The 27,007-nt window shown below is 35.4% G+C and overlaps 2 protein-coding genes across 2 annotated transcripts in view; one reads left to right on the top strand and one right to left on the bottom strand.

Annotated features, from left to right (window-relative positions):
* Positions 1-5,855, bottom strand: part of LOC140451290 (frequenin-2) — a 198,097-nt gene extending 192,242 nt beyond the window's left edge. Inside the window, exons 1-2 of the mRNA XM_072545035.1 lie at positions 5,807-5,855; positions 4,948-4,972 (exon numbers count right to left, since the gene is read on the bottom strand). Coding sequence (XP_072401136.1) covers positions 4,948-4,972; positions 5,807-5,855 — 74 coding nt within the window. The remainder of the gene's footprint in view (positions 1-4,947; positions 4,973-5,806) is intronic.
* An 18,130-nt stretch (positions 5,856-23,985) lies between these two features.
* LOC140451289 (uncharacterized) lies at positions 23,986-25,228 on the top strand. Its single transcript, XM_072545034.1, has 2 exons — positions 23,986-24,712; positions 24,759-25,228. The coding sequence occupies exons 1-2, from the start codon at positions 23,986-23,988 to the stop codon at positions 25,226-25,228; spliced, it is 1,197 nt and encodes a 398-aa protein (XP_072401135.1).
* Positions 25,229-27,007: the final 1,779 nt, after the last annotated feature.

Here is a 27,007-nt window from a genome sequence, read left to right as displayed (position 1 = left end):
GCTATCGTAACCACCACCAAGTCTTTGATCGCTTCCCAAAAGTACAAAAAGAAGAATTTGATAACTGACAAAATATTATCAATGATGGATGCCCGCAGATCATTTAAAAACAAAGACCGAACCAAACATCAGCAGATTAACCGACAAATACGAAAAGAGTGTCGCAAAGCTAAAGAACAGTGGCTGCTAGACGATGTGCAGAAATGGAGGAATTGGAAGAAAAACATGACCACTTTAACATACATAAACTCGTTAAAGCAGTGGCAGGTCATACAAAACCTTGCAGTTTTAACAGTATTGTGAAGGACAATAAATTAATTACTGATCCCAAGGATCTACTTCAACATTGGAGAAACTACACACAGCAACTATACTCAGACAACACTAGAAGAAACTCTGAAAGTGAATATAAAAGTGAACCCTCTCCCAAAATATTGAAGTCAGAAGTTGTAAGGGCAATCAAATAGAGCAAATGGGGAAAAGCACCAGGCCCAGACGACATATACATAAAGGTTCTAACAATGTTGAGTGAAGACAATATAGACGCCTTGGTAGATCTTTTTAATGACATTTATGGGTCCGGTCAAATACCACAGGATTGGCTTCAATCAACCTTTATACCAATCCCAAAAAAGCCAAACGCTAATAGTTGCGACCAATTCCAAATGATCAGCTTATTGAGCCAGGTCCTAAAACTCTTCTTAAAGATAATTCACACAAGAATATACAACAGATGTGAAAGAGACATTAGCCCCACACAGTTCGGTTTCAGACAAGGATTTGGCACAAGAGAAGCACTTTATAGCTTAAGTGTTCTTCTTCAGTAACGCAGTGATCAGTAAAAAGATGTCTTCCTATGCTTTATAGATTACTTGAAAGCGTTCGATTGTGTTAATCATTCAGAATTAGCAAGATTGCTCCAGGAACGTTCGATAGATGGGAACGACCTTAAAATCATAAAGAACCTTTATATGAATCAAGTGGCGTCTGTGAGAGTAGGACTGGAATCTACATCATATTTCTCAATCGAAAAAGGTGTACGACAGGGTTGTGTTCTGTCACCCCTCCTTTTTAATCTTTATTCTGAAACGATTTTCGATAGAGCCTTAAGTGACACTGAAGATGGAATCAAAATCAACGGACAGACTATTAGTAATCTTCGCTATGCTGATGATACAGATGATACAGTCATAATAGCTGATAGCCAAGAAGCGCTACAACGACTAATAGATAGAATAAACACTGAAGGAGAACGACTGGGCTTGAAGATTAATATAGACAAGACGAAGGTAATGGTGGTTAGTAGAACACGAAATCTGCAATTAAATATAAGAGTAAACAATAAGAACATCCAAAAGGTCCCCAAGTTCAGATATCTCGGTAGTTGGATAACTGAAGATCTAGATCCAGACATAGAGATACGTAGCAGGATTGAGCAAGCCAGAACAGCATTTACTAATGAAAACCTTGCTAAGCAACAGCAGCCTTAACTTAACGCTTCGATATCGCTTTGTAAAATGTTACATTTACTCCATACTGCTATATGGTGTAGAAACTTGGACCATAAAGTCCAATGTGATGATCTGATTGGAGGCCTTTGAAATGTGGGTATTTAGAAGACAGCTTAAAATTCCCTGGACAGATCACACAACAAATTTCGAAGTATTAAATCGAATAAGCGGAGAACGAGAATTGCTGCCAATAATAAAAAGAAGAAAAACTGCTTATCTGGGTCATATATTTCGAAATTCCAAGTACCAGTTCTAAAGCTTATTATGGAAGGGAAGATAGAAGGAAAACGGGGCATCAGAAGAAAGAAATACTCATGGCTTAAAAACATAAGGGATTGGACAAACCTCGATGCCCATGCACTCTTTAGAGCCACACAAGACCGAGAGGAGTATGCCAGAATTGTCGCCAACATCCACTAATTGGATAGGGCACCATAAGAAGAAGAAGATACCGGTCCTTTAGAGTAAGCCAGCTTTCTCCATACTGGTTTGTAATAGACGTTCAACATTGTCAATATTAACGTTACGATCTTTGGGCCAGATATACCATGAAGTTTAGCTATTGAATCAAGAGCATATTGACGATATATACTAAGATATTTCTTGATTATTGTCATTAATTTTGCTATAATCAAATCCTCTGTAAATGGAATTACTTTTTTTTTCGTAGTCAAGTCTGCATGACAGATTTTAGATCAGTCTGTGCTGGCTGTGCTAAGATGCATTATCCAACACTATAAAACTAATTTCTAATAAACTAATTTAATTCTGAAAAAATAAGGAAATAAGGATGCCGCTGGTATTGTTGAACTTCCCAACAGTTGACGGTCAAAAATTTGAGTCCTCACAGTGAGTCATCCTCTTGAATTAGTTGTTGGACTATATTTGTGTATCAAAAAAAATACGCAGGTAGGTATTTTGCACAGTGTTGTTTAGATATGGATGCAGTGGCGCACCCAGAATTTGTCTTAGGGGGGGGGGGGGTTTGAAATTTTTTTATGCTACCTACCTCTATTTTGAGTTCCTAAAATTTAGGTTTTGGTTTAATTTAAAGTACTGAAGATAGCGGTGCCAAACCGCTATGCATTCAGGTATCTATTATCCTGCCTACCAACTAAAACCACCCTCTCTTACTTGTGCGCAGTTGACTGTCGCACGTACCGTACTCCGAAAGTGGGGTGGCCACTGTAAGGCTGACGACATTTTTGGAACACTCCCTTCTCTTATCTAGATCTTATATATTGTTCTGAAGCTATTTTCTTGTGGCATTTTAAAGTAATTACTATTTTAATGGGAATAAGCCACAATTGAAGGTTTTAATAAGGTTATTGACGTTTGAAATAAATCCAACTTGTAAATACAATACATTTTGAAGACGGCTATAGCCGTATTCCCGTTCTCCTCCGCCAATCCTCCCAGTCCAATGTATGCTCCTCCTCCAAACCTCTCGATTCCATCGCTCTTCTAATTCCTTCATTCCATGAGCGTCGAGGTCTACCTCTTTTTCTTCTTCCAGGGGGCTTCCATTTGTGAAGTTTTTGGGGCCAACGTTCGTCAGGTATTCTCAATAGATGTCCAAACCATTTTAAACCTCTTCTTTCTATTCTGTCAATGACCGTTTCTGTAGCATTCATGTTATTTCTTATAGATCCGTTGGTCTTCCTTTCCTGCCGTGATGTTCTAGCACTTCTTCTCAAATTATCCATTTCAACTGCCAACAATCTTCTCTTCAGGTCTACATTAATTGTCCATACTTCAGAGCCATAACAAAGAACTGATTCAACCATTTTTTGCCCTATTCTTTTGTTGTTCCTTTTGGAAATGTTGTGATCCCACCATAAGGAGTTCAGACATCCTACAATTTTACGTCCCTGATTAATTTGTGTTTAATTTCGGTTTCTCCCAAGCTGTTCTTATCAATGAGTAGACCTAAATATTTAAATTTTGCCACTTGTTTGATTTCCACGTCCTCGTCTATCAACACTTCAAACCTTGCATCTAAATTGATAACTAAGTAAATATTATGTTTTCTTCATGCTGACTTGTAACCATCATTTTAAATATTCTCTCTATAACGCTTTATCATAAATTCTAGATCATAAGAATCTTGAGCTAGGATGACTTGGTCATCCGCAAAGTTCAGGAAGAACAGTACGTCATTTCCTATGGGGATCCCCATTCCCTGGCAGGGGTTTTTCCAATTTTGGAGGGCTGTCTCAATATATAAATTAAACAGTAAGGGTGACATATTGCATCCTTGGTTTAGTCCTTTAGTTACTTTTATTGGCTCTGATAGCCTATATCCGATTTTTAGGTAAGTAGTGTTATCCCAGTATACTTCTGTGATTATTCCTAAAAGGTAATGTCGAGTTGTTGTTAAGCTTGCCACAATTTAAGTCTTGGAACTGTATCATACGCCTTTTCTAGGTCGATGAAGTTATCAGTGCAAGATCAAAGATCAAAAATTCAAACGTCAATAAACTTATTTTAACCTTCAATTACGACTTATTTCCATTAAAATAGTAATTAGATCTTATCTCTGTCGTTAGCTCGGTTGGTGTTTCTCTTCTTCTTCTTTCTTTTTTATGACTGCTTGGATGTAATTGTGAACACTATTCCATCCCTCCGTATTTCCCGTCATTTTCACGATCATCTCTCTTACAGTCACAGGGTTCATACCTATTTCTTTATACATTCTGTTTCTTTCCACTGTACATCTATTACACTCCAGCATTGTGTGAGTAACAATGTCGGAGTATTCGCAGTATAGGTATTTATCTGTATCTGTCTTTCTGAACCCATCAAGATACGCCCTAAAACAGACAATCTACCCAGTCCCTTAGGCTCGGGATCAGCATCTTTGTCCACTGAGCAACATCTTCCTTGTTGTTCCACTCTTCTTGCCATCTTTCCATTGATCTTTCCCTTTCTTCTTTTTTTTATAGCTGTTATAGCTGTATGCTTTCTTCTCCCATAGAGATGTCTCCTTTCTACTGCTAACACATGCAGAGGAATACAACCCGTGATAGTCCACAAGGCCGCCGCAGATACAGTCCTGTAGGCGCATGCTACTCGCAACAGACTCGTTCTGTCTACTTTTTCATAAGCCTAATATTAGGTATCGATATCTAAATATAATGAAAAATATTATGAATTATTGTGTATTAATACAATAATACAATAATTATTGTGTTCTACTTATTTAAAGTGGTAATTTAATTATTCAATCAGAGTTTTGGATTTTTTTGTATTATGTGTGAAAGACATAAGGTACATTTTCCTACTATTCTTTATATATTGTTTACTTTATATGCCCTGGGGGGGGGTTTAACCTCCAAAACCTCCCCCCTGGGTGCGCCACAGTATGGATGAGTGTAGCCATGTATACCATGTAGCCACAATAAACTTATTGAACATATTGCTTTGTTTTACTTACCATTGTCGTATTTCCTTTTCTGTGACTGAAACAAAAATAATTTATAAATATACTGAATGTAAAAAACCTAATGTCGAGTTATCAAATACAATCACTTCTTGGTCCTGAAATTCAGCCTTAAGAGGCCTAATTTTAAGACAGATAAACTTTAATTCCAAATAATAAGTCCCTCATGTTTCAAATAAAATACATCTTTAATTACTACTGTTTTATTTTAACATAGAACTGCTAAAAACAATATTCTGCTTAAAATAAATTCCACAGAAATGTAGAGCCAAATAAAAATACAACTACCGCAGAGACAATTAAAATGTGTTTTTCTTTCACATTAAACTTTTTTTGTTCACCTTTTTTTACATTTTTTATTCGAAATCAAAAACATTTTGAACTCAGTTTGGTCACATGTTTGAACTTTTTTATTTATCATTATTTTTAATTTATAAAGTTTTTGGTGTTTTATCATTATTTTGTAAAAACTAAACCAATAGTGGATTTGATCCTAGGTGTCTGAACGTGTGAAGTTCGTTCTGTATGTCGAGAATTGGTATTTAAGTTTTAAAGTGAATATTTGGATTGTAAATTTACTAAATTTTGGACATATAAACATAAAGGTGTAGTGTATTGGAAACTGCTGTTAACTCTTGCCTACGAGTAAGCGTAAAGGTATTATTTAATATCTGACTATAATTGTAACATTGAACTGTTTATTTTGTTTATATTTGAACTTGTTTGTGCTCATTAGTGAAACACCATGATACTATAACTAATATAACATGTTAGTTATAGTATCATGGTGAAACACTAATATATTTCAAATCGCCTTTCGCTTTACGCCAATTTTATAGGCAACCAGTAATACAACATGGTGTGTTGTTGTTATCTAGATACTGGCCAATAATTACAACCATTATGAATAATCCTAAACCTGTTGCTTTTGACTACAAGGGCAACAAAATTGAACAAACTACTTCAAACGTAATTAAATCAATAATGTTAAAGAATGACAGAGAAAACAATACACCTACAACTTCACACGTTGCTGCAGCCAAAACAAGACCTAAACCTATTTTTCCAAAAAAAGAACAAGCAATTATCATACATTCTCATCTTAATCTTGTGTTATTGGACTACGTTAAAGCAGTTGGAAACATCGTTAATCCCAAAAATGTTTATTTTGCATCGAAAATATCAAACAACCGAATGTGTATCTACTTATCAAGAACCGAACCTGTAGACCAGCTTATATTAGAGCATTCCACTGTAACTGTAAATTCCGTTGAGCTAAGTATAAGAAGACTAATTTCTCCAGCTAAGAGAATATTAATATCAAATGTCTGTCCATCCATAGCCAATGAGGTCATAGAAAGGCATAGAAAGGCAGGTATCCCAGGAGATGAGTAATCGCATATTATGAGTTTCAGACGTCAAGTCTACGTTATTTCAGCTACTGAGAACTAAGAGCTTCAGACGTCACTTTTAATACAGCATGAGAATATCGCATATAAAATATTCTTGTCTACAGATCGTATGTAGTGTTTCCTTTGTAAACAGCCTGAACATACAGCAAACAAATGTTCTAACACAAATACACAAACAACCTCATTGCCGCAATCAAATAATTTCTCATCAACATTGTCAACAACTACAATAGTTGATACAAATTCTGAGAATCTTCAAGCAACTACATTATTACAAGCACCAGGTGTCAAACGACTGCATTCATCAACTAATGACACAAATTCTCTTGAAGACCAGACATCCGACGTTGATGTAATGCCCCCTCGTATACCTTGTATATCCCAAATGTTAACCACATTACTAGATTTTCATTTAACAACATGATTATGAAGTAAAAAAAATAATAAATTTCGTTTCTATTTTTAATCTAAAAAACTGTTTTTCTCGCAAACGTTGAAAAACAAATAATTCTTTTAGTTTCCGGAAACACTTTTCCGAGTAAATATTTGATCTAATTATAGTGTAGCAGTCTATGGATTTGTTTGTTTTTGTTAAGATATTTACAAAATCCTTTTATATTTTTTGTCTTTATATCGATTAAAGAGAATGCGAGGTTTGTGAAATAGAAAGAGATTTAGTTGAATTAAGTAATTTTCTTGGAGCAGCTGTTTACATAGGGGGACAAAAATAGAGCCTCTATTGATTTCGATCTATTAGGTAGGGGTAGTTTTATTAATTGAAGAACAGAAAAGCGGAGTAAGTAATTATAAATAGCTTAATGGCAACACATTTGGCTAACTTTATTGTTAGCTTAAGATTTTCATTGCTTCCATTGAGTAGTTCTTTAAAATGGCTTCAACCTATTCATAAAGTTTTCTTTTAGCACGTTTTTGTGTTTAAGCGTATGCTTTTATATGTGATGAGCAATTTATTTAGGAATAACGACCTGGCATAAAGAAAAAGGCAAAGAGAATATCCAGAAAGCCAGAATGCAATGTTATGAACTTTTATTTTTGAAGACATCTAAAATCATTAGTATACGATAACCAGGATGAAATTAAAACAGAAGCTTAATTGCGACATCGAATTTTTGATGCTGCTGAAATATTCCGACATAATTTACATACTTAAATATTAAGAATAATTGGATTCGTCGAATAAATGCATGTATCTGTGCAAATGGTGGCCTCTTCGAACATTTATTGTAATAATAAGTTTTTATGTAACTAAAAACAGTATTCAAACCATAATTATTAAATATTTAATAAAAACAAATATGCTTTTTCTCTATCACTGTTATCAGTATCAATACATGTTATGCCTAACGATCGATGATTCATGATAGCTGATTTACAGTAATTAACGAAGGATAGCGGGTCAACACAATTCGGTTTTAAGGGAGGACTAGGAACAAGAGAGGCAATTTTATGTTTGAACACCTTAATACAAAACTGTTTAGATCAACAAAAAGATGTCTACTTCACCTTCATCGACTACGAAAAGGCATTTGACAATGTTAAACATGATATCATGATGGAACTACTACATAGGGCCAACATTGACCAGAAGGAGATCAGAATTATTCAGAATCTATACTGGAACCAAATGGCAAAGGTGAGGATTGATCAAGACCAATATACGGATGAATTTGAAATCCGGAAAGGTGTTCGCCAAGGCTGCATACTCTCTCCGATGCTTTTTAATTTATATGTTGAAAATATATTTGCGGAAGCATTAGAAGACACGGAATTAGGCATTAAGGTGAACGGCATACCAATTAGCAACCTACGCTATGCGGACTACACAGTGATTATAACTGATAATTTGGAAGATCAGCAGTTATTACTTGATAGGGTGAATAGCATAGGTAAAAAATATGGCCTCAAAATCAACATTTTGAAAACGAAATATATGGTCATTAGCAGAAACCCTCCAAAAAACCCGATAATATGCATAGGTGACGATCGCATAAAACGCGTGAAAACTTTTAAATACCTTGGCACCACAATCAATGACCAATCAGATCCACAACAAGAGATAAAAACCCAAATACAAATGGCAAGACAAGCTTTTGTGAAATTCAGACCGCTCCCATGTAATCAAAACCTAAATTTCGAAATACGCTACAGAATGGTCAAGTGCTACATATCTTGATATCAAACATCTATCAACAAACTTGAAGCATTTGAAATGTGGTCATTAATAAGAATGATGCGCATACCTTGGGCGGATAGAGTTCGAAACGATGACGTCCTTAAGAGAGCCGGCATGGAAAGAGAACTCTTTGAATTAATTAAAAAACGCAAGATTGGTTACCTTGGGCACATATTGAGAGGAGCAAAATATGAAATACCACAGTTAATCCTACAAGGAAAGATCGAAGGTAGGAGAGGAGCTGGGCGCAAACAATTATCCTGGTTAAGAAATATTAAAGAATGGACAGGAATACACAATACAGACGAGCTGTGTCACGTCGCCAAGAACAGAATTCTAGTAATGAGATAGTCGCCTACGCACTTTGGTGTATGGCATGTTAAGAAGAAGAAGAAGAACGAAGGATAACAAGGAGCGCAACGTTGCCGGCTGTATTTGCTTTTCTGTGAATAATATTCAAATGGATTAAAATTTATAAAAATTAATAATTATTTTTTTGAAAACGGTTGACTTTATAAAAAAATGTTATAAGGCTATAATGTTAAGGCTTTTTTGTTTTCAATGCTGCAATCAGCCTATATCGTTAAGGAACGCACTATTTGTTGGCACACCCTGTATATATAATATATATTGTCACTGTAAGATATGTATATGAGATATCATACGATAAAATAAAATCGCTTAAACGTTCTAAAAGTCCTCCATTATATTAGAGGCACTGTAAGTAGTCTTCTTACAATTTTGTTATCATAAATATCTTGGTATCTAATCGATGTTTTATAAAAGACTAACAAAAAAGTCCTGTATTGATTTTCTACAGTGATTACCGAATAACATACTGCCCTCGGTTTAATAAAACGATACACATTTCCAAATACTATTGTCCTTATCGCCAATATCCTAGAAAATGTGATCAATTACCCGAAATTCCCCAAAACTAATAAAGGTTTGCACGATAGCGGCATTGCGTGTCAGATACCCTTGCGGAAGCGATAAACCTGCGAAAGGGTCGTGGAAGAAAAATGATAATTTACCTATTTTCCGTACACCGTTTTTCTGCTATTTGATATTTGATATTCAGCTTAAGAAATTGGTATATTAAATTCTGGTAAATTATTTTTTCATAGTGATTTCCTTTAGATATGATAAATAACATTATTTTTATGTCTGTTGCCATTAATTATACCTATATAATTATGTACCACAAATAGTTTACACATAGCTTGTTAGGAGTTACCAGAATTTTTTATAAGCATATCTCTTGCATAAATTTTTACAAGTCTGATGGCTTTCCTGTACCGTTTTCTAAATTTAGTAATGGTACTTTTAGGTAAAGCAATGGAATCGTTTTTATTTAGCCCTTATCCAGCCAACACATTTTTACTTACGTAACCGGGCAACTCGGCTCCGTTGAGCCCACCACTGTTCTTAAATGTACTATTCATATTTACCCATATATTTCTAATATTTTGATTTCATTTTGTTTTTAATTAAAGTTAAATTTAAATTGTCTAGATTAAAAAAAAAACGGTGCTACTATAGTATGAGGTCTACCTCAATCTACCTAAAGGATTTGCACAAAATAATACAATGCAAGAAAACTTTTGTAGAAAAAATAACGACTTTTGTAAACCTACCAAGCCATTTTATTTGAAAAGAGGGGTTGATGTTTACGCATACCCTGAAAAAAGATTACGGTGTTGTTGCCTTTCATTATTGTCACTCGAATCTTATTAACTACCTTTTTTGTGAATATTTCCGCTCCATAAGTGAGTACAGGTAACACACACTGGTCAAAGATTTTCCTTTTAAGGCATATGGGTAGATCCGATTTAAATACATAGTTTAATTTAACAGGCAAATCCTATGTGACGTGGGAGCTCACACATCTGGTGAACTCTGCCCAACCGAATTTCATGTCCTAGGTACTTATACGATGTAGTCTGCACAATATCACTTTCATCAACAGCAGTATTTTGATTTAGCACCAGATTAGTCATTATTTGCGTCTTGTTTATATTAATCTTTAGTCCGACCTCCAAGGAAGCGTGATATAATTTTTCAAACATTATTATTGCATCATCCATACCATCGGTTATAAGGACGATGCCATGTGCAAATCTCAAATGACTGAGCTTCTCTCCATTTATATTGATACCATGCTCGTTCATATGTGCCTTCTTGTCGCCTCGGGGTGATAAATAAGGGTTTATACACCTTCTGAATCCCCAGACAGTCTGTAGAGGGCTTCGAATATCGCAGTCGAATGCTCCTCTACAGAAGTCCATTTACTGGTATGGACTTGTAAATATTTCTCTTCAGTGTCTTGCCTTGAAAAATTATCGAAATAATAACACCAAATTGTAGTTGAATAATAACTCTCAGCCACAGGGTATGAAAAATAGAACAGAAGCAGAGCCCCAAGAGCACTAAGCTCTCGGAGAGCCCGTGAGGGACTGCCTAGGCCGACCTGAAAATCTCCAATATTTATATGTGCTGTTCGAGCGATAAACAGGGATTTATTTCCAGGTCAAGAGCCAATGGGAAAATTCGAGGCTGGGCGATGCGATGCAGACTATGATACTCGATGGCATTACAAGCGTCGTGAATAACTTTGGAGAGACTGTGTCTCCTTGCCGTATTCCTCGCTGTATACACAATTTATTTGTTTCTTTTACCAATGCTTTTAACATTTTCTGATGGCTTATGGTATCAAATGCTTTCTCGTAGTCGACAAATATCAGTGCCAATGGTTTGTTGTATTCTGCAAACTTCTCTATTAGGTTCTTTGTCACTAGTAAGTGGTCGTTAGTGCTGTATCCTGAACTAAATCCAGCTTATTCTTTTGGCTGATAGAAGTCTAATTTAGCGTCCAGTCTTTTTTTAATAATTTTTGTAAAATTTTATATATGTGTCAAAGCAAACTGATATGATAGTTGTTTTTTAAATCTGTTATGTCTCCTTGCTTCTGAAATAAAGTAATGACTGCATTATTCCATTGAGAAGGAGTTTTTCCTTGGTAGATGCATTTTGTGAAAATCATCAAAGGTAGTTTACGGTTTAAGATGTATGACATATAGAGACAAATTTTTAAATTTTCTCCAACGGTTTTTGCTTCTCATTTCTCCCAATCAAATATTGACGGCTACGTTGATGATTCTAAGTCAACCACTAATCTCCCTTAATTTAACCTTCAGTTTCTTCTAAATTTTGTATTTTTAAAATTGTTTTCTGAAATCTTACCTGTATAATCTTTCCTAAATAAATCTTATATACTAAAACGCTAAGCCTTTTTCTTGTCCACCACTTTACTCAAAAACCATATTAGATAATTAAAATATTTTTTCGGAATATTATTAGTATTACGATTGTCAAGATATACTTTTGGTACAAAAATTCACTTCCCCTTTTTGAGATGACCGGAAGTTAAAATTTACTTTAAGTTTTAGACCCCACAATGTATATATGGATCGAAAGGTCTCGTCGAGACGAATCTAAATATGTACTTCCGGTTGCGATCCGACACCGGAAGTGACCCTAAACGTGCATAAAACGTCAAGATAGAGCAAATCTGACACCGGATTCGTGATCAGCATGCAAAATTAACTGCTAAATGATATCCATGTCGACATTTGATGAACTAAAAATTGCATTCCGGTTTTGAGGTCGACTTCCATAATCACTTTTTTTTTACTTGCATTATTATTGATGAATGTTATGTATATTCTTGCTTATATTGTTTGTATTGATCTCTTAATTTTTCTCGCAAAATAAAATTTCATTTAAAAAACTCGATGTCGAGTTGTTCCGCTAGTAATTTCTATTATCGTTTATGATAAGATTGTTATTTAGCTGTTCTAAATTGACTTTTAGTCCCACTAATACCCCTGCATGGACATCATTTAATCTGCACATTTTTAAATATGTTTGTTGCACTATTATTTAGTTGTCTTTTTCTTATAAATATCGATTTTTTAAACACAAAACAACAATAACTTATTTATTGCATAATACATCTCTACTTTAAAACCTCAGACACTGAGTAATAATCTCAGAAGTGTTTACAGAGTTTTCAATTATCAAAAAACATTTACAATGTCAATTAACGTTATAAAATAACTTCAAAGTTTTAGTACCGTATTTCCAAGATCGTAAAAAGTGTATTGATATAATCTGGAAACTATTTACCGTTCTTCAGGGAACAGTTTAAGGGTATCTGTTTAAACTGTAATATTCCAACTATGCCAAAGGGTTCTTAATCTCCGATGTATAATCAGGATTTCTAATTGACTCCGTTTATTACCTTTATACGGGAGACCTCATAAACATAACAGTACAGGGTGACGGCAGAGTCGCTTACGTTACAATGTTGTATTCAAAACACAAATTAAAAATTTTCGAATTATTTTTTTTTTAATAATTAAGCAAATAATGACTAATCTGGTTCTAAATCGAAAAAATGCTGTTGATAGAAGGGATATTGTGCATACTACATCGTATAAGTACCTAGGAAATGAAATTCGGTTTGGCAGAGTTAACCAGATGTGGATTTGCCTGGGCAGCGTTTGGTAGATTCATCATCATCACTGGCTCGACAACCCTTTTTGGGTCTTGACCTGTTCCAGGATTCTTCTCCATTCTGATCTGTTTCGTGCTTTATTTCTCCAGTTTTTTATTTTTAAGGTTGTTATATCATTTTCTATTTGTTCTAAGTATCTCAGTTTCGGTCTTCCTCTTGTTCTTTTTCCTACTGACATCTGTTTGAATATTTTGTTTGGTATTTCGCCTTCTTCCATTCTTTCTACATGTCCTATCCAACGCAGCCGTCCTATTTTAATGAATGTTTTAATGGTAGATTAAACTATGTATTTAAATCGGATCTACCCATATGCCTCAAGAGCAAAAACTTTGAAGAATGCGTGTTACCTGTAGTCACTTATGGAGCGGAAAAATTAACACTCACAAAAAAGGTAGTAAATAAAAGAAAAGAGGTTAGTCTTTGTATGTGGGTATATTTTATTTTATAAAAACCCTTAAAAGGGCAACATTACAAGCACGAACGTTTTCGGAACAACTGTTCCATCATCAGGTTAAAATACCTAAAATAAGTATAAACCATTTAATTACAGCAAACGTGGTTTAAAATTTTGACTAAGGTTAAAAAACAATAAAATGGTTATACTTACAGGTTACCATGCCTGAGCCACCATCTACATCTGCACTGCTTACATCTAGGACAAGGGACAACATAAAAGGGCAACATAAAAGGACATTTCCATATATTTCAGCTAATTCTTCACAAATTACACCTTTTAGACCACACTCCATACGATAAAGAGTAACATAAGCTGCCTAATGCATACGTCATCCTCTTAAACATGCACTCAAACAACATCAGTAATTTACATTTTATATCCAATATTAAATAATTATAGAAAAATTTTTAAATCCCAACACCTGGATTGCTGTTATCATTTTAACATCATCAAAGTTTTTTAATCTTTTGGCTGTAGTAATATATAATGTTTAACTAACACTGTTTCATGGTTCATTGACATTTTGTTTTTGACACCATTCATTGGTATTTTATCAATCAGTTGCCAACCGTAGTCCGTTTGAAGAGGTTTACTCTCCGGACACTGGAACTCACTTAAGCATGGGTGTATGTTACCTGAAGTAAAATCTAATTAAAATATTAAACATCATATAATATAATTAACAACATGTACAATCTTTGGTAACACATTACATTTTAAAGGGTTTTTACCCAAATATTTTGGTGGCTCAGGCATGGTAACCTGTAAGTATAACCATTTTATTGTTTTTTAACCTTAGTCAAAATTTTAAACCACGTTTGCTGTAATTAAATGGTTTATACTTATTTTAGGTATTTTAACCTGATGATGGAACAGTTGTTCCGAAAACGTTCGTGCTTGTAATGTTGCCCTTTTAAGGGTTTTTATAAAATAAAATATACCCACATACAAAGACTAACCTCTTTTGTTATACGTGGTATACAGCCAGCTACAGGAATTATTTTCCTTGTGGATTTTGTAGTAAATAAGATTTACGTGACTCAGATGGCTATGGGGCGCCAGATATTGAGAGACCGAATCCCACACGAGGAAATACGTTGTAGAACAAAAACAACAGACGCTATCGAAAAAATCGCGTCGTTAAAATGGAATTGGACAAGATTATCAGACGCCGCTAGATTATCAGACAACTGATGGACAAAACGTATTTTAGAGTGGAGACCAAAGCAAGAAGCAATACAGAGCAGAGGACGCCCACCAACTAGACGGACTGACGACCTCAAGCGTGTTGGCAATAACTGGATACAGCCGCACAAGACAGAGACAGATGGAAAGAGTTGAGGGAGATCTATGTCCAGCAGTGGACGCATACAGGTTGATAATAATGAAGTGTGTTATTATTACGGGTGACTTTAATGTTCATTTTATTGAAACTTCATTAGAAAACATCAGAAGCTTTAAGAATTTGTAATTTTTTTAGATCTTACAATTTTATTTAAAAAAGTTATAAAGGTCTCGACACAACCTGTGGATCTCATTCTCATTCACATATCTGACCACAGACGTATTTCCTTTCAGACCTCATCATCCAGCCCCATTTTCACATCCATTGTTGGATATAGGCCTCCTCCAAACGTCTCCAGTTCTCTCTATCTCTAGCTGCTGCAATCCAGTTTGTTTCTATTCTTCTTAGGTCGTCGGTCCATCGGGTGGGTGGTCTGCCTCGACTTCGCTTGTCGGCTCTTGGTCTCCACTCCAATAATCTCTTCGTCCAACTTCCGTCTTCCATTCTAGCAACATGTCCAGCCCACCTCCACTTTTGTTTCTTGATTCGCAGTATAATATCGTCTACGCCAGTTCGTCGGCGTATCTCCTTATTTCTCACGCGATCTTTCAAGGTCAGGCCCAGAATTGATCTCTCCATTCGCCTTAGTGTTACCCTCAGTTTTTCGGCAGTAGCTTTCGTTAAAGTTAGGGTCTCTGCTCCGTAGGTCAAGACTGGTAAGATGCATTGGTTAAATGCCTTCCTTTTCAGGTGAATTGGGGTATTTGTTTTAAAAATGTCTCTCATCTTTTCATATGCCACCCATTTCAACGTGATTCGTCTATTTAGGTCGCAGGTTTGGTTGTCTCTGGTTATTCTAATTTCATGACCCAAGTATGTGTACTTATCGATTAATTCTACCTTGTTGTTATTGATCTGTATCTCTTCGGTGGGAGCCATATTGGTCATCATTTTGGTTTTCTCGAAATTTATCTCCAGCCCAGTTTCTTGTAGTATGTCATTCAGTTCTTGGAGCATGTCTTTGATCTCTCCCAGATTATCTGACAAAAGCACGATATCGTCCGCAAAACGTAGATGGTTTAATCTTTCTCCATCGATGGATATTCCTTTCTGTTGCCATATTAGTCTTTTAAATGCATACTCAAGAACGGTAATGAACAGCTTTGGTGACATAGTATCACCTTGCGTGACTCCCCTTTTTATCTTTATTTTGTTAGTTGCCAAATGTAGATTTATGGTTGTTGTGGCATTTTCATATATATTTTTAACTATATTACAATATCTGTGGTCGACCCTGCAATCTTGTAGTGCTCTTAAGATGGACGGTAGTTCCACTGTATCAAACGCCTTTTTAAAGTACAAATATCAATGCCAAGGGACGGTTATATTCGTTAGTTTTTTCTATCAGGGTTTTTTAGGCACTGCAGGTGATCGTTTGTGCCGTAATTAGGGCGGAAACCGGCTTGTTCCCGAGGTTGGTAAAAATCCAGCTTTGTCTCTAATCTGTTCGTTATTATTCGGCTGTATAATTTATAAAGATGGTTAAGGAGACAACTTTCTACAACAGACAACTTACTACAAATTCAAACAAATTTTGCAACCAAAGTTTATTAAAGACCAGTAATAGAGGATGGTCACTTTAATTTGAATCAGGTTTTGCTGAATTGCAAACTTTAATTTTGCATATATAGATGTTTCGATAATATCTTCATAAATATTGATGGTACTACGAAACCTGTGGATCTCACTCACATATCTGACCACAGACGTATTTCCTTTCAGACAACTTACTACAAATTCAAACAAATTTTGCAACCAGAGTTTGCTAAAGACCACTAACAGAGGATGGTCACTTTAATTTGAACCAGGTTTTGCTGAATTGCCAACTTTACTTTTGCATGTAATGGTAATTTAGATAATAATTTAAAATTCAAAATGCTGATTGATGTGTTATTAAATTGCATAAATATCTCTTTGACGTAAAAATCGAAATTGTTGAATAAAAATATCCTAAATATAAAAAAATAAACTAGTTCAATGATATTTTGAGCGAAATGACATGACATGACAAGATCATTTTTTCCTTGTTTAGGCCTGGGCCTCTTCAAGGAATGGGGTACTCCTTTTTTTTCTCGGAGTATTGGGTGTGTGGTAAACGGCAATCGCGTGAAATTGTTGTAGAGAAGTAGTGGACTACTAAGAAGCAGGGGGAAAGCTGAATTTGGCTATTGTGTGAGCGATCTGAGAAGATCCAGAAACGCACAAGATGAAGTGCGAAGTGGGAACTGCCTAGCATTCCAGTTTAGGTACTTCAGGGATTACCAGCCAAGTTTTAGGAACGGCTCTTTATCAGCGTTGTTGGCGCGCAGTCTTTACCTGCGATATTGGATGGGGAATGATTCTAAAATATCGAAATACTCATCAAGAAGTTCTTGATGAGTAGCTATGAGTAGTATGACCAGCTATGGTTCTTAGGACATACTTTCTGCTGAGGTTTAGGATTCTGTCCTTTATTGGTGTTATATTGGCTGATGTGTGTATGTGGGCTGATGGGTACGACCAATCCTTCCTCATGCAGTATCTTAAGATACGACGTTCGGTGGCCATGATGGCATTGAGTTGGTGTGTATTGAGGGAGATATGGACGCATACCTTGTATTCGACTATCGATCTGACGAAAGTTTTATATGTATGCAACAAAGTTTTAGAAGATGTCCCGCCCAGTTTGCCGGACAGCACTTTCAGGAGATTAAACCTCTGTCTCATCCTATCTAAGGTTTCCTGAACGTCAGCCTTCCAGTTGAGAGTCCTTGTCAAACGAACTCCCAAATAGAGAACTGAGGTTCTGAAGATGAGTTCTTCTCCCAAAAGTGATATCCGGCCCCGGACATCGCGACAATAAGGAGATTTAAAAAGTATGGCTTGGGTTTTGGAGGGATTTATGGTCACTCTCCATTTGTTGCACCATTTTATTACTCTGTCGAGATAGTGTTGAGACCGTTCGAATACAGACCGTTGCTGTCCACGCTCCCTGTGAGAGCCCGAGGTAAGGATGGCCGTATCATCAGCGAATAGGAGGAGAGACTCTGATCCTTGCTGTGGGCGGGGAATGTCACTGTTGTAAACTGCGAAATGCATAAGAGACTTCAATTTAATATAGCATTAACTCTTATCCGGGCAAGGTGGCTCCAACGGGACCGAGACGCCAATTCTTGTATCACAAACTAATAAAAAAAATTTTATTGAATTTTATGCATCACTGAATTTGTTTAGAAGTATGTTTCCTTCAACATAGTCATGAGCTATTCAAAATATTCATTATCATTTTTGAAATTATTGCGTCGAAAGAAAATGTACGACAATTATTAGTAAAAGATCCGCTCAGACCTAAGTTAGTGGTTGAGAACAACCCTATAGCAATTTGTGTAATATGTGTTATATAAATGCCATATGTAAAGGTGGCTGAAGTCCTAAAAGGTAATGGTAATGACAGTTACCTGTTAGGACAGTTGTCATCTAGGCGCCTGTCAGTAGCAGCCGCAACACTTAGGTTAGAAGTTATTGATACACATGTGTTATGTATTCTTGAATAAACAGCTATACTAAAGATATCTAATGTTTATTTGAGGTCATATATTACATGGTGTCAGGTCGGGCCGGGGTTTAATCGAGTAGTGAGTTGTGTCTAGAAGAAAAATGGAAAATCAATTTAAACCCCCAGAACCCCTTGTATTAGATGATGGCAATTTGGCGGCAAACTGGAGGAGGTTCTCTCAAAAATTTAACCTCTACATGGATGCCACCGAATTAGAAGATAAGCCTGAGAAAAAGAGACTGGCCACATTCTTAAGTTTACTGGGAGATGATGGATTAGAATTGTTTAATACTTTCACATTTAATGTAGAAGGAGACGATAAAAAGTTGCAACCTGTCTTGGATAAATTTGAAGAGTATTGCTCCCATAAGTCTAACGTAATTTATGAGAGGTTTAAGTTCAACAACATTATCCAAAAAGAGGGGCAACATTTTGATAGTTACGTGACTGAGTTAAAGAAAGCAGTGAAAATGACTGAGTATAAAGATCAGGACGACATGGTTAGAGATAGAATTGCTATTGGAATAAAAGACAAACAAACACAAGAAAGGCTCCTAAGAGAATCCAAGTTGACATTACAAAAGGCTATTACAACATGTAGACTAAGTGAAAGCAGTAAAATCCAAGCAAAAGCGTTTACAGCTGAATCAACAGTGGATGCAGTGAGGTCAAATAGAGGTACATCACAAAAAGTCTGCAGTTATTGTGGGTTCAAACATCGAGGAAGAAAGTGTCCAGCATATGGCAAAACTTGTGTTCGTTGCCAGAATAGAAAGCCAAAAATATGAGCAATTGCAAACTGTTATAAACCTGTGCATACAGGGATGGCCAGAACACAAGCGTGATGTTCCACAGAGAGTTAATAATTTTTTTAAGCACAGAGACAACTTATGTATCTGTGATAACTTGTTATTTTATGGTACATGAGGGTCATATTGGCATTAAGAAATCAAAAGCTAGACCCAAGCAATTTTTTTGCTGGCCAGGAATGAACTCTGATATAGAGACTTATATAAAAAGATGTAAATCTTGTGAAAAGTTTAGATCGAAGCAACAAATGGAAACATTTTGTCCATACCCTTTCCAGAATATCCATGGGAAAGAATTGTCATTGACACTTTTACATGTTATGCTACAAGTTATCTAGTAGCTTATGATTCTTTTTCAAACTGGATAGAGCTTCACTCTATAAAAGACAAATCTGTTTTTTCTGTCATTAAGAAGTTTTAAAGTCAATGCTTGCTATACATGGTGCACCAGCTTATATATGCTGTGATAATGTTCCTTTCAATAGCTATCATTTTAAAAACTTTGCTACAGAATGGAATTTTCAAAGTTTAGAAGTCCCAATTATCCGCGGTCAAATGGGCTTGCTGAGAAAGGTGTAGCAATTGCTAAGAGTATTGTTAAAAAGTCTATTGATGATAGGTCTGATGTTGAATCAGCATTATTACAATATAGGAATTCACCCCTTAAACACATTGGTTATACTCCTTCACAGCTCTTAATGAGTAGACACTGTAGAACCAAATTACCTATTGATCAAGATATGTTAAAACCAGCTTTATGCATAAATGTGAAAGGAAAATTAAGTAAAAGGAGAAATGTGTATGTCAGAGACTATAACCAAGGTGTTAAGGATTTAGAGTCATTAGAACCTGAGACAGATGTTGCTATGTACAATCAATGTCAAAAGAGGTGGGAACCAGCCAAATAGTATCGCAGCATGAGGCCCCAAGGTCTTATCTTGAGAGATGAGCATAATAATATTGTCCGTCGCAATAGAGTAGATATTAGAGAATCCCTAAATAGATTTAAATCACAACCAACTATAATACTTACGAATACAAGTGATGTAGATTTAGATCAAGAACCCTTATCCCCAACACAGACAACAGAGGCAGAGTTGCCTACCTCTACTGACATACAAAATAATGTCACTGAACAAGCAGATAATTATAGAACTAAATCAGGTAGAGTTGTTAAACCACCTTTAAAACTGAATTTGTAAAAAGGTGGAGATGTAATATGTGTTATATAAATGCCATATGTAAAGGTGGGTCTAGTCCTAAAAGGTAATGGTAATGACAGTTACCTGTTAGGGCAGTTGTCATCTAGGCGCCTGTCAGTAGCAGCCGCAACACTTAGGTTAGAAGTTATTGATACACATGTGTTATGTATTCTTGAATAAACAGCTATACTAAAGATATCTAATGTTTATTTTAAGTCATAGCTTACAATTTGAACATTTGCATGGTAATGTAATTGAGATATCTGGGCATAGATATATCAAGCACACACGACCCAGTAAAGGACCTAAGGAGTCAGATCAACAAAGCATCCGCAATGTCGGGATGTCTGCGGGAGATCATCATCATCATCCAGCCTCAAGAGTCCACTGCCAAACATAGGCCTCTTCCTCATGTTTCCAACCCCGTCTATCTTGCGGGAGATAGTCTGGTCAAATCCGTATATGCGCACAGATAGTAAAATTAGAATCTACAAGACTTGCATACGACCGATCATGACATATGGCATAGAAGTGCGCGAAGATACCAACAAAACGAAACAGATGCTAAGGATGCCGAAATGAAAACCCTAAGAAGAATAGTGGGCAAAACAAGAAGAAACAGGGTGAGAAATACATACGTCAGAGAGCAGTGCAAAATTCAAGATATTGTAAGATGGCAAAGGCAGCGTAAGAGGATGTGGTACAATCATGTAAGACGAATGGATGAGAATAGACTCCCTAGAAAACAACCCGCCAGGTTCAAGACCTCCTGGAAGACCACCTAAAAGATAGAGGGATAGTTGTCAATCTACCTCCCAGGAAATTAACCAGTGGCAGCTTCAGAATTAAACAGATCGAAAGATCTCCAAGAGGTAGAAAAATAAGAAGAAACATTTTGTTACCTATAGGGACAACACGGACCGGTGGGACCCTATTTGTATTTATACCTAAAGTCTAAATCTTTGTTACAGAAGTTAATCTGGCAGTCAGTTAATGGTGTTTGTTGGAAGAGCTGATAAGTTTTGATCAATTATTGTCTATGCATTTTGTTGTATGCAACTTATGTATATCTTTAAAAAAATTGGGAAACTTTATTAAAAGGCATTAAAATAGGTATTAAACACATTTGATAAGGATTTGCAGTCACAGCACTTTGAAATTTTAGAGCTTAAAAAGGATTAAAAATTAACATTACTCAGATCTCTTATTTTAATTCATCATCATCATCATCATGCAACCCCTGCTGTTCACTGCTGGACATAGGTCTCTCCAATTTTTCGCCACTCTTCACGGTTCTGTGGGTTTTGTTGCCATTTCTTGGATATTCGTTTAATGTCGTCCATCCAGCGTGTTGGTGGTCGTCCTCTGCTGCGTTTGTCTTCTCGTCCATCTTGAGTCTTTTAGTCTCGCTATGTGACCTGCTCAATTCCATTTCAGCTTGGCTATACAATCGTATTATCTTATTTTAATTATTAAATACAAATCTCCAACGCATGTTAAATTAAATTACTAATGAAAACATTTACAGAGTGTACACATAACATGTATATCCATGTTAGTTTTTAGTGATCGTGAGCCTCATATATTTATATGATTCATTAAATTCTAATAATATAATTGAAGTTTTTATAAATTTATAAGGAATAGAAATGTTGGACGGTACGTTATATTTTATGACCAAATAAGACCAATTCTTAATTTAGTTCTTATGCAAGCAAACCAATTTCAAACACTCAGATAACCATTTATTTTCTAAGAACTGTCTGTCATAAAGCGCACAGACCAGACTTTATCATCAAAAACCCATATCATTCTTCTTGCGTTTCTCAACGAACACTTTTTCGTTATATCTGGGGCGAATGTAACCCTTGATATCAAAAAAGAACATTATGTAGACCGGCAATATCCTAACGTGTAAATAAACTGTAGAGCTTATGCCATATTTCTGAAATTTCTTATGGTCTCAGGATTTTCTTTTTACGCCCGGACGTTATTATATTATACCGTCAGCATTTTTTAAAGTTCATTTTGTTATCCGATTTGAATATTGCAAAGAAATGATGTTCCATAAAAGACTTTATAAAGGAATGAAGAGGAGGGATTCAGATCGCCTAGTAAATCGCAGCAATAATATACACGGTGTCCGAAGTTGAAAGTGGTTTATGACACATCGTGATATTTTGACATTATACGTGGTATACATCACGAAACAGAATGATCTTAGTAATTCTGTTCTGAATTAGTAATTCTAAATCAAAAATTCAGCAAAGAAAATCCAGTGGCGGCTTTTGGGGGTAGGCAGGATAGGCCGGGGCTACCCAATAATTTTAAGAGCTTTAAAATGGAAAAACATATATTCAAAAATTATGTTAATGCATGTAAATAACTTTTAAATGTACTAAATCCCTCAATACATGAGTGTCCGTTAAAACAACTATGTTATTATATTACCACAGAAAGCATCGAATCGTATTCAGGCATTTTAAATATCATTAATAGGCCCGATCGGAACTGGCCGACCCAGCTCACATAACATCCCCGTACAAAAGCGTTTGAAATTAAGCAGCTTGCCGGACAACGATTTATATTGTCATGTTTATGCTTGCTGTTTAGGCACCAGACGATCGGGCCTACGTCGACCATCGTTGTCACTTGTAACGTAATTATCGAATTGTAATATAAATTTTCTTTTAAATTATGATAAAAAAATATGTAACATAATCTATAATTGTAACATATTTTTAAACAAACAACACAATTGCAAACAAGTGCACGGTTGCCCAAATAAATTTTAAAAAATTCGTAAAATTCCAAAAAAAAAAATCACATTTACATGATTTCTATATCTCCTGATTTTATGCAACTTATATATGGCAATACTGTCGCCGAGCTTTAGTTCAATTTTCACTGTTATCTGTTATTACTAGTTGCACTAGTTGTTTGGCCGATCGAGGTTGATTTTTTAAAAATTTTCTTGGAATAGTGAGATCGTTTTATAACTGATACATAAAAATGAGTTTTTCTGACGCTTTACCAAATTGCAGTAATAGTAATGTTGATAGTGAGTATTTGGACATTATTATTTCACTATTGGAATCGCTATTATCTAGAAGAACTGAAGTTGATAGAAAAAAAATTATTATGAATGAAAGGCCTACTCCAACATTGCGTATTGACCAAAAAGATGGGAAAAAGGTGCGTACTTTTAATTGTTGTTGGTATGATGTGTATAAATGGTTGTCTGGAAGTATTACGAAAAACAGACTATATTGTTGGCCGTGTTTGTTATTTTCTAATAAGAAATATGTATGGAATTGTGAAGGATACTTTGATTTAAAAAATATGTCTGCCTCCTTAAAAAAACATTCCAGTTGCAAGGAACATTTAAGTAATTTCCTGTCCTTTAAGGATGTACAGAAGAGGGCGTTTTCTGTTCGCGATTTGCTAGATGAAAAATCAAAAATCGCAAAAATTAGATAGGTACAACGCAGAAGTTAAAATGAACAGAGAAATCTTAAAAAAATTAGTTTCTTTAACTTGTACTTTAGCGAAACAGGAACTGACTTTCCGTGGCCACGACGAATCCAATGATTCTCTAAACGCCATAAATAACTTCTCATTTTTTGCATGCATTCTTGATGAAACAACCGATATTACTGAAAGGGCACAAAGTTCAATAGTATGCAGATTAGTGGACACAAAATGCGTTGTTCAAGAATATTTCTTAGGTTTTTTTTATCTAGGGGAAGACCAAAGTGCTCCAGCGTTACGTGACTTACTGTTGAGTGTAATCGCTAAATTTGACTGTGAAGCTAAATTAATTGCTCAAACCTACGATGGAGCTAGTGTTATGTCGGGACAACTTAATGGACTTCAAAAATTAGTGAGAGATTCTGCACCATTAGCAATATTTACCCATTGTCTTGCTCACCGCCTCAACTTAGTTTTACAGCAAAGTTGCTCCAACATTACAACAGTCAAAATATTTTTCTCAACGCTTCAAGGTATTCCAGCTTATTTTCACCAATCGTCCAAACGGTCCTATTTTTTAAATAAAATACTTGGAAAACGAATTCCCACAAATAGTGAAGTAAGATGGAATTCAAATGCAAAAGTAGTATATGCTGTGTCACAAGAAAGAAAAAAATTGTTACAAGTCTTTCAGGACATAATGAATTGCCCAGAATCAAATGCAAAATCAATTAGGCAGACAGATGGTTTTAAACGTAAGTTGGAGGACTTGGAATTTGTATTTTTATTAAATGTTTTTAGTGATATATTTCAACAAACTGAGCTCTTATACAACATCTTGCAGAAGAAAAATAATGTTAGAGCAATTAGAACAACGTTTCTCGGATTACAAAAAGTTTCAATTTCTGGAATTGGGCGATAATAGAAGATTCACAGAATATGGCGCTAAATTTCCACAAAAAGCTTTGGACTCATTGATGGATACATATGAACCACTTTTTAATAAATCTTTATTAAAAACAGAACTGGAAATGATTTTTTCTGCTATTCATCGTGAAAATTTTCACGATAAGAGTTTGTTAGAACTAATTAAAAGTATGTTTGATAACGAAATAAATGAACTTCTTCCTGAAAGCTATAAGTTATTTTGTTTACTTGCTACAATACCTGCAACAAGCGCTTTAGTTGAAAGAACTTTCTCCACTTTAAAGCGAATAAAGTCAGAAAGATATTCTTGCTCAGTTAATGGAAACGGGCGACACATTTTATGAACGAGTAATTGACAAATTTGCACAAAGCAAAGAGAGAAGAATAAACCTGCTCTATAAATAATAAAATATGTTTGTAATCTATGTGTATATTTTAGTTCATAATTTTATTTAGTTTACAAATAACATAATTAAATGTAAGTCTGTTACAGTTACCTTATAATTTTAAGTATTTTTATAAATAAAAATAAATTTATATTTGCATATTATGTAAAATAAAAGAGATAACGGTCTAGAAAAGCCGAGAGTGGGTTTAGTGGTTTAGTTGGTAGGCATTGTAACACGGATTCATCCGGAGGCAAGACCCCCAGGGGGAACTGCGTTCAGATGTACTCCGTTTACTCTGAATCCAACACACGCCAGGTACGATTCATCTGGTACGGTCTTTAGAAGATTCCCACTCTCAGAAAAAAAACATGTATTACACACACTGGCGGCTACAGAAATTTTTTTGGAGAGATCATGGATCTTGAGGGTGATTACTTTTCTCTGATGCAAGGTCACTTTTAGTCTTACCACCAATAAGATAAGTGGGTTTTCAAATATTTTAAAGGTGGGGTCATGACCCCGTGACTCTTCCTCTGGATCCGCCACTGATTAGACACAGCTATATGTAATTTTCTGGCTTGGCCTACCCAAAATTTTACCACACCAGCCGCCACTGAGAAAATCAGACTACCGAAATAAGCAGACGTGTAAAAATGGGATCGGCAGCATTCGGAAGACCCTCATACGCACTTAAAAATAAAAATATACCTTAAAGACTATGAACCAAAGTGTTCAATTACTGTATCACTAAAATAAACATAAAGAAAATCAGAAAAACTCAAAGAACGATAGATGCTGGGTATCTCACTTAAAGACCATAAAACCAATGAAGACATTCGTAACAGAATAAAAGTAAAAGATGTTGTCGAACAGGCAGCTAAACTGAAATGGAAATGGGCTGGACATAACGAACGTCTTAAGGATGACCGATGGAATAAAGAAATCGGGAATTAGCGGCCATATGAAGCCAAAAGACCACGAGGAAGACCGCAAATGCGCGGAAGCGACGATATTAAAAGAACTGCAGGACCAATGTGGAAACGCCTTACAAACAACAGAGATGAATGGCGAGAATTAGAAAAGGCCTATATTCGGCAATCCTAATAGAGGGAAGGAAATAGAAGGAAAGAGAAAAGAAATATAAAAAAAATCAAAATTTCATAAGCATAATTACTATGGTTTCAAAACTAAACCGATTAGACCAGATAGTAAAGCAAAAAAACAACATATGAGGTGTCAGGGGGAAAACAATCATAGTCCACTTTTATAGTTCAGGAAATGAAGCTCGAAAAAAGTTAAAACCTCGCAATTTTTTCGTCCTGCATGGATTGAGTTGAAATTTTAACAGGTAGGCAAGGTAGGTGATAGCCCAAGGATCAAAATCTATATCGAACCGAAGTTGGCTGAAGGGTTTTAGGGGTGAAAACTACCCCTAATTGTCAAAAATTATAAAATAATTTTAAATTATTTTTAATATTAAACCTGAATATGGGTAAGATTTGGTTTGAATTAGTTAAATACTGATTATTTTATACTTTTGAATAGAGTTCCATCATATTTCAACCCTTAAAAAGCAACCCTTGTTAGAGATTAATGTAAAAAAATTACTAATTCTAAAAAAATGATTTCGCCTTGGATCGATTTGGATAAAAATTTGGAATTAAGCTCAACTCACCCTCTGCTTTATAGTTTATGTCATGCCGATGAACCCTGATTGTTCTTAGGGGTGAAAAC

Source organism: Diabrotica undecimpunctata, chromosome 9, assembly GCF_040954645.1.
Source record: "Diabrotica undecimpunctata isolate CICGRU chromosome 9, icDiaUnde3, whole genome shotgun sequence".
NCBI classification, from domain to species: domain Eukaryota; kingdom Metazoa; phylum Arthropoda; class Insecta; order Coleoptera; family Chrysomelidae; genus Diabrotica; species Diabrotica undecimpunctata.
The sequence above is the reverse complement of the archived record's forward strand: the minus strand, read 5'-3'. Positions and strand labels throughout refer to the sequence as shown.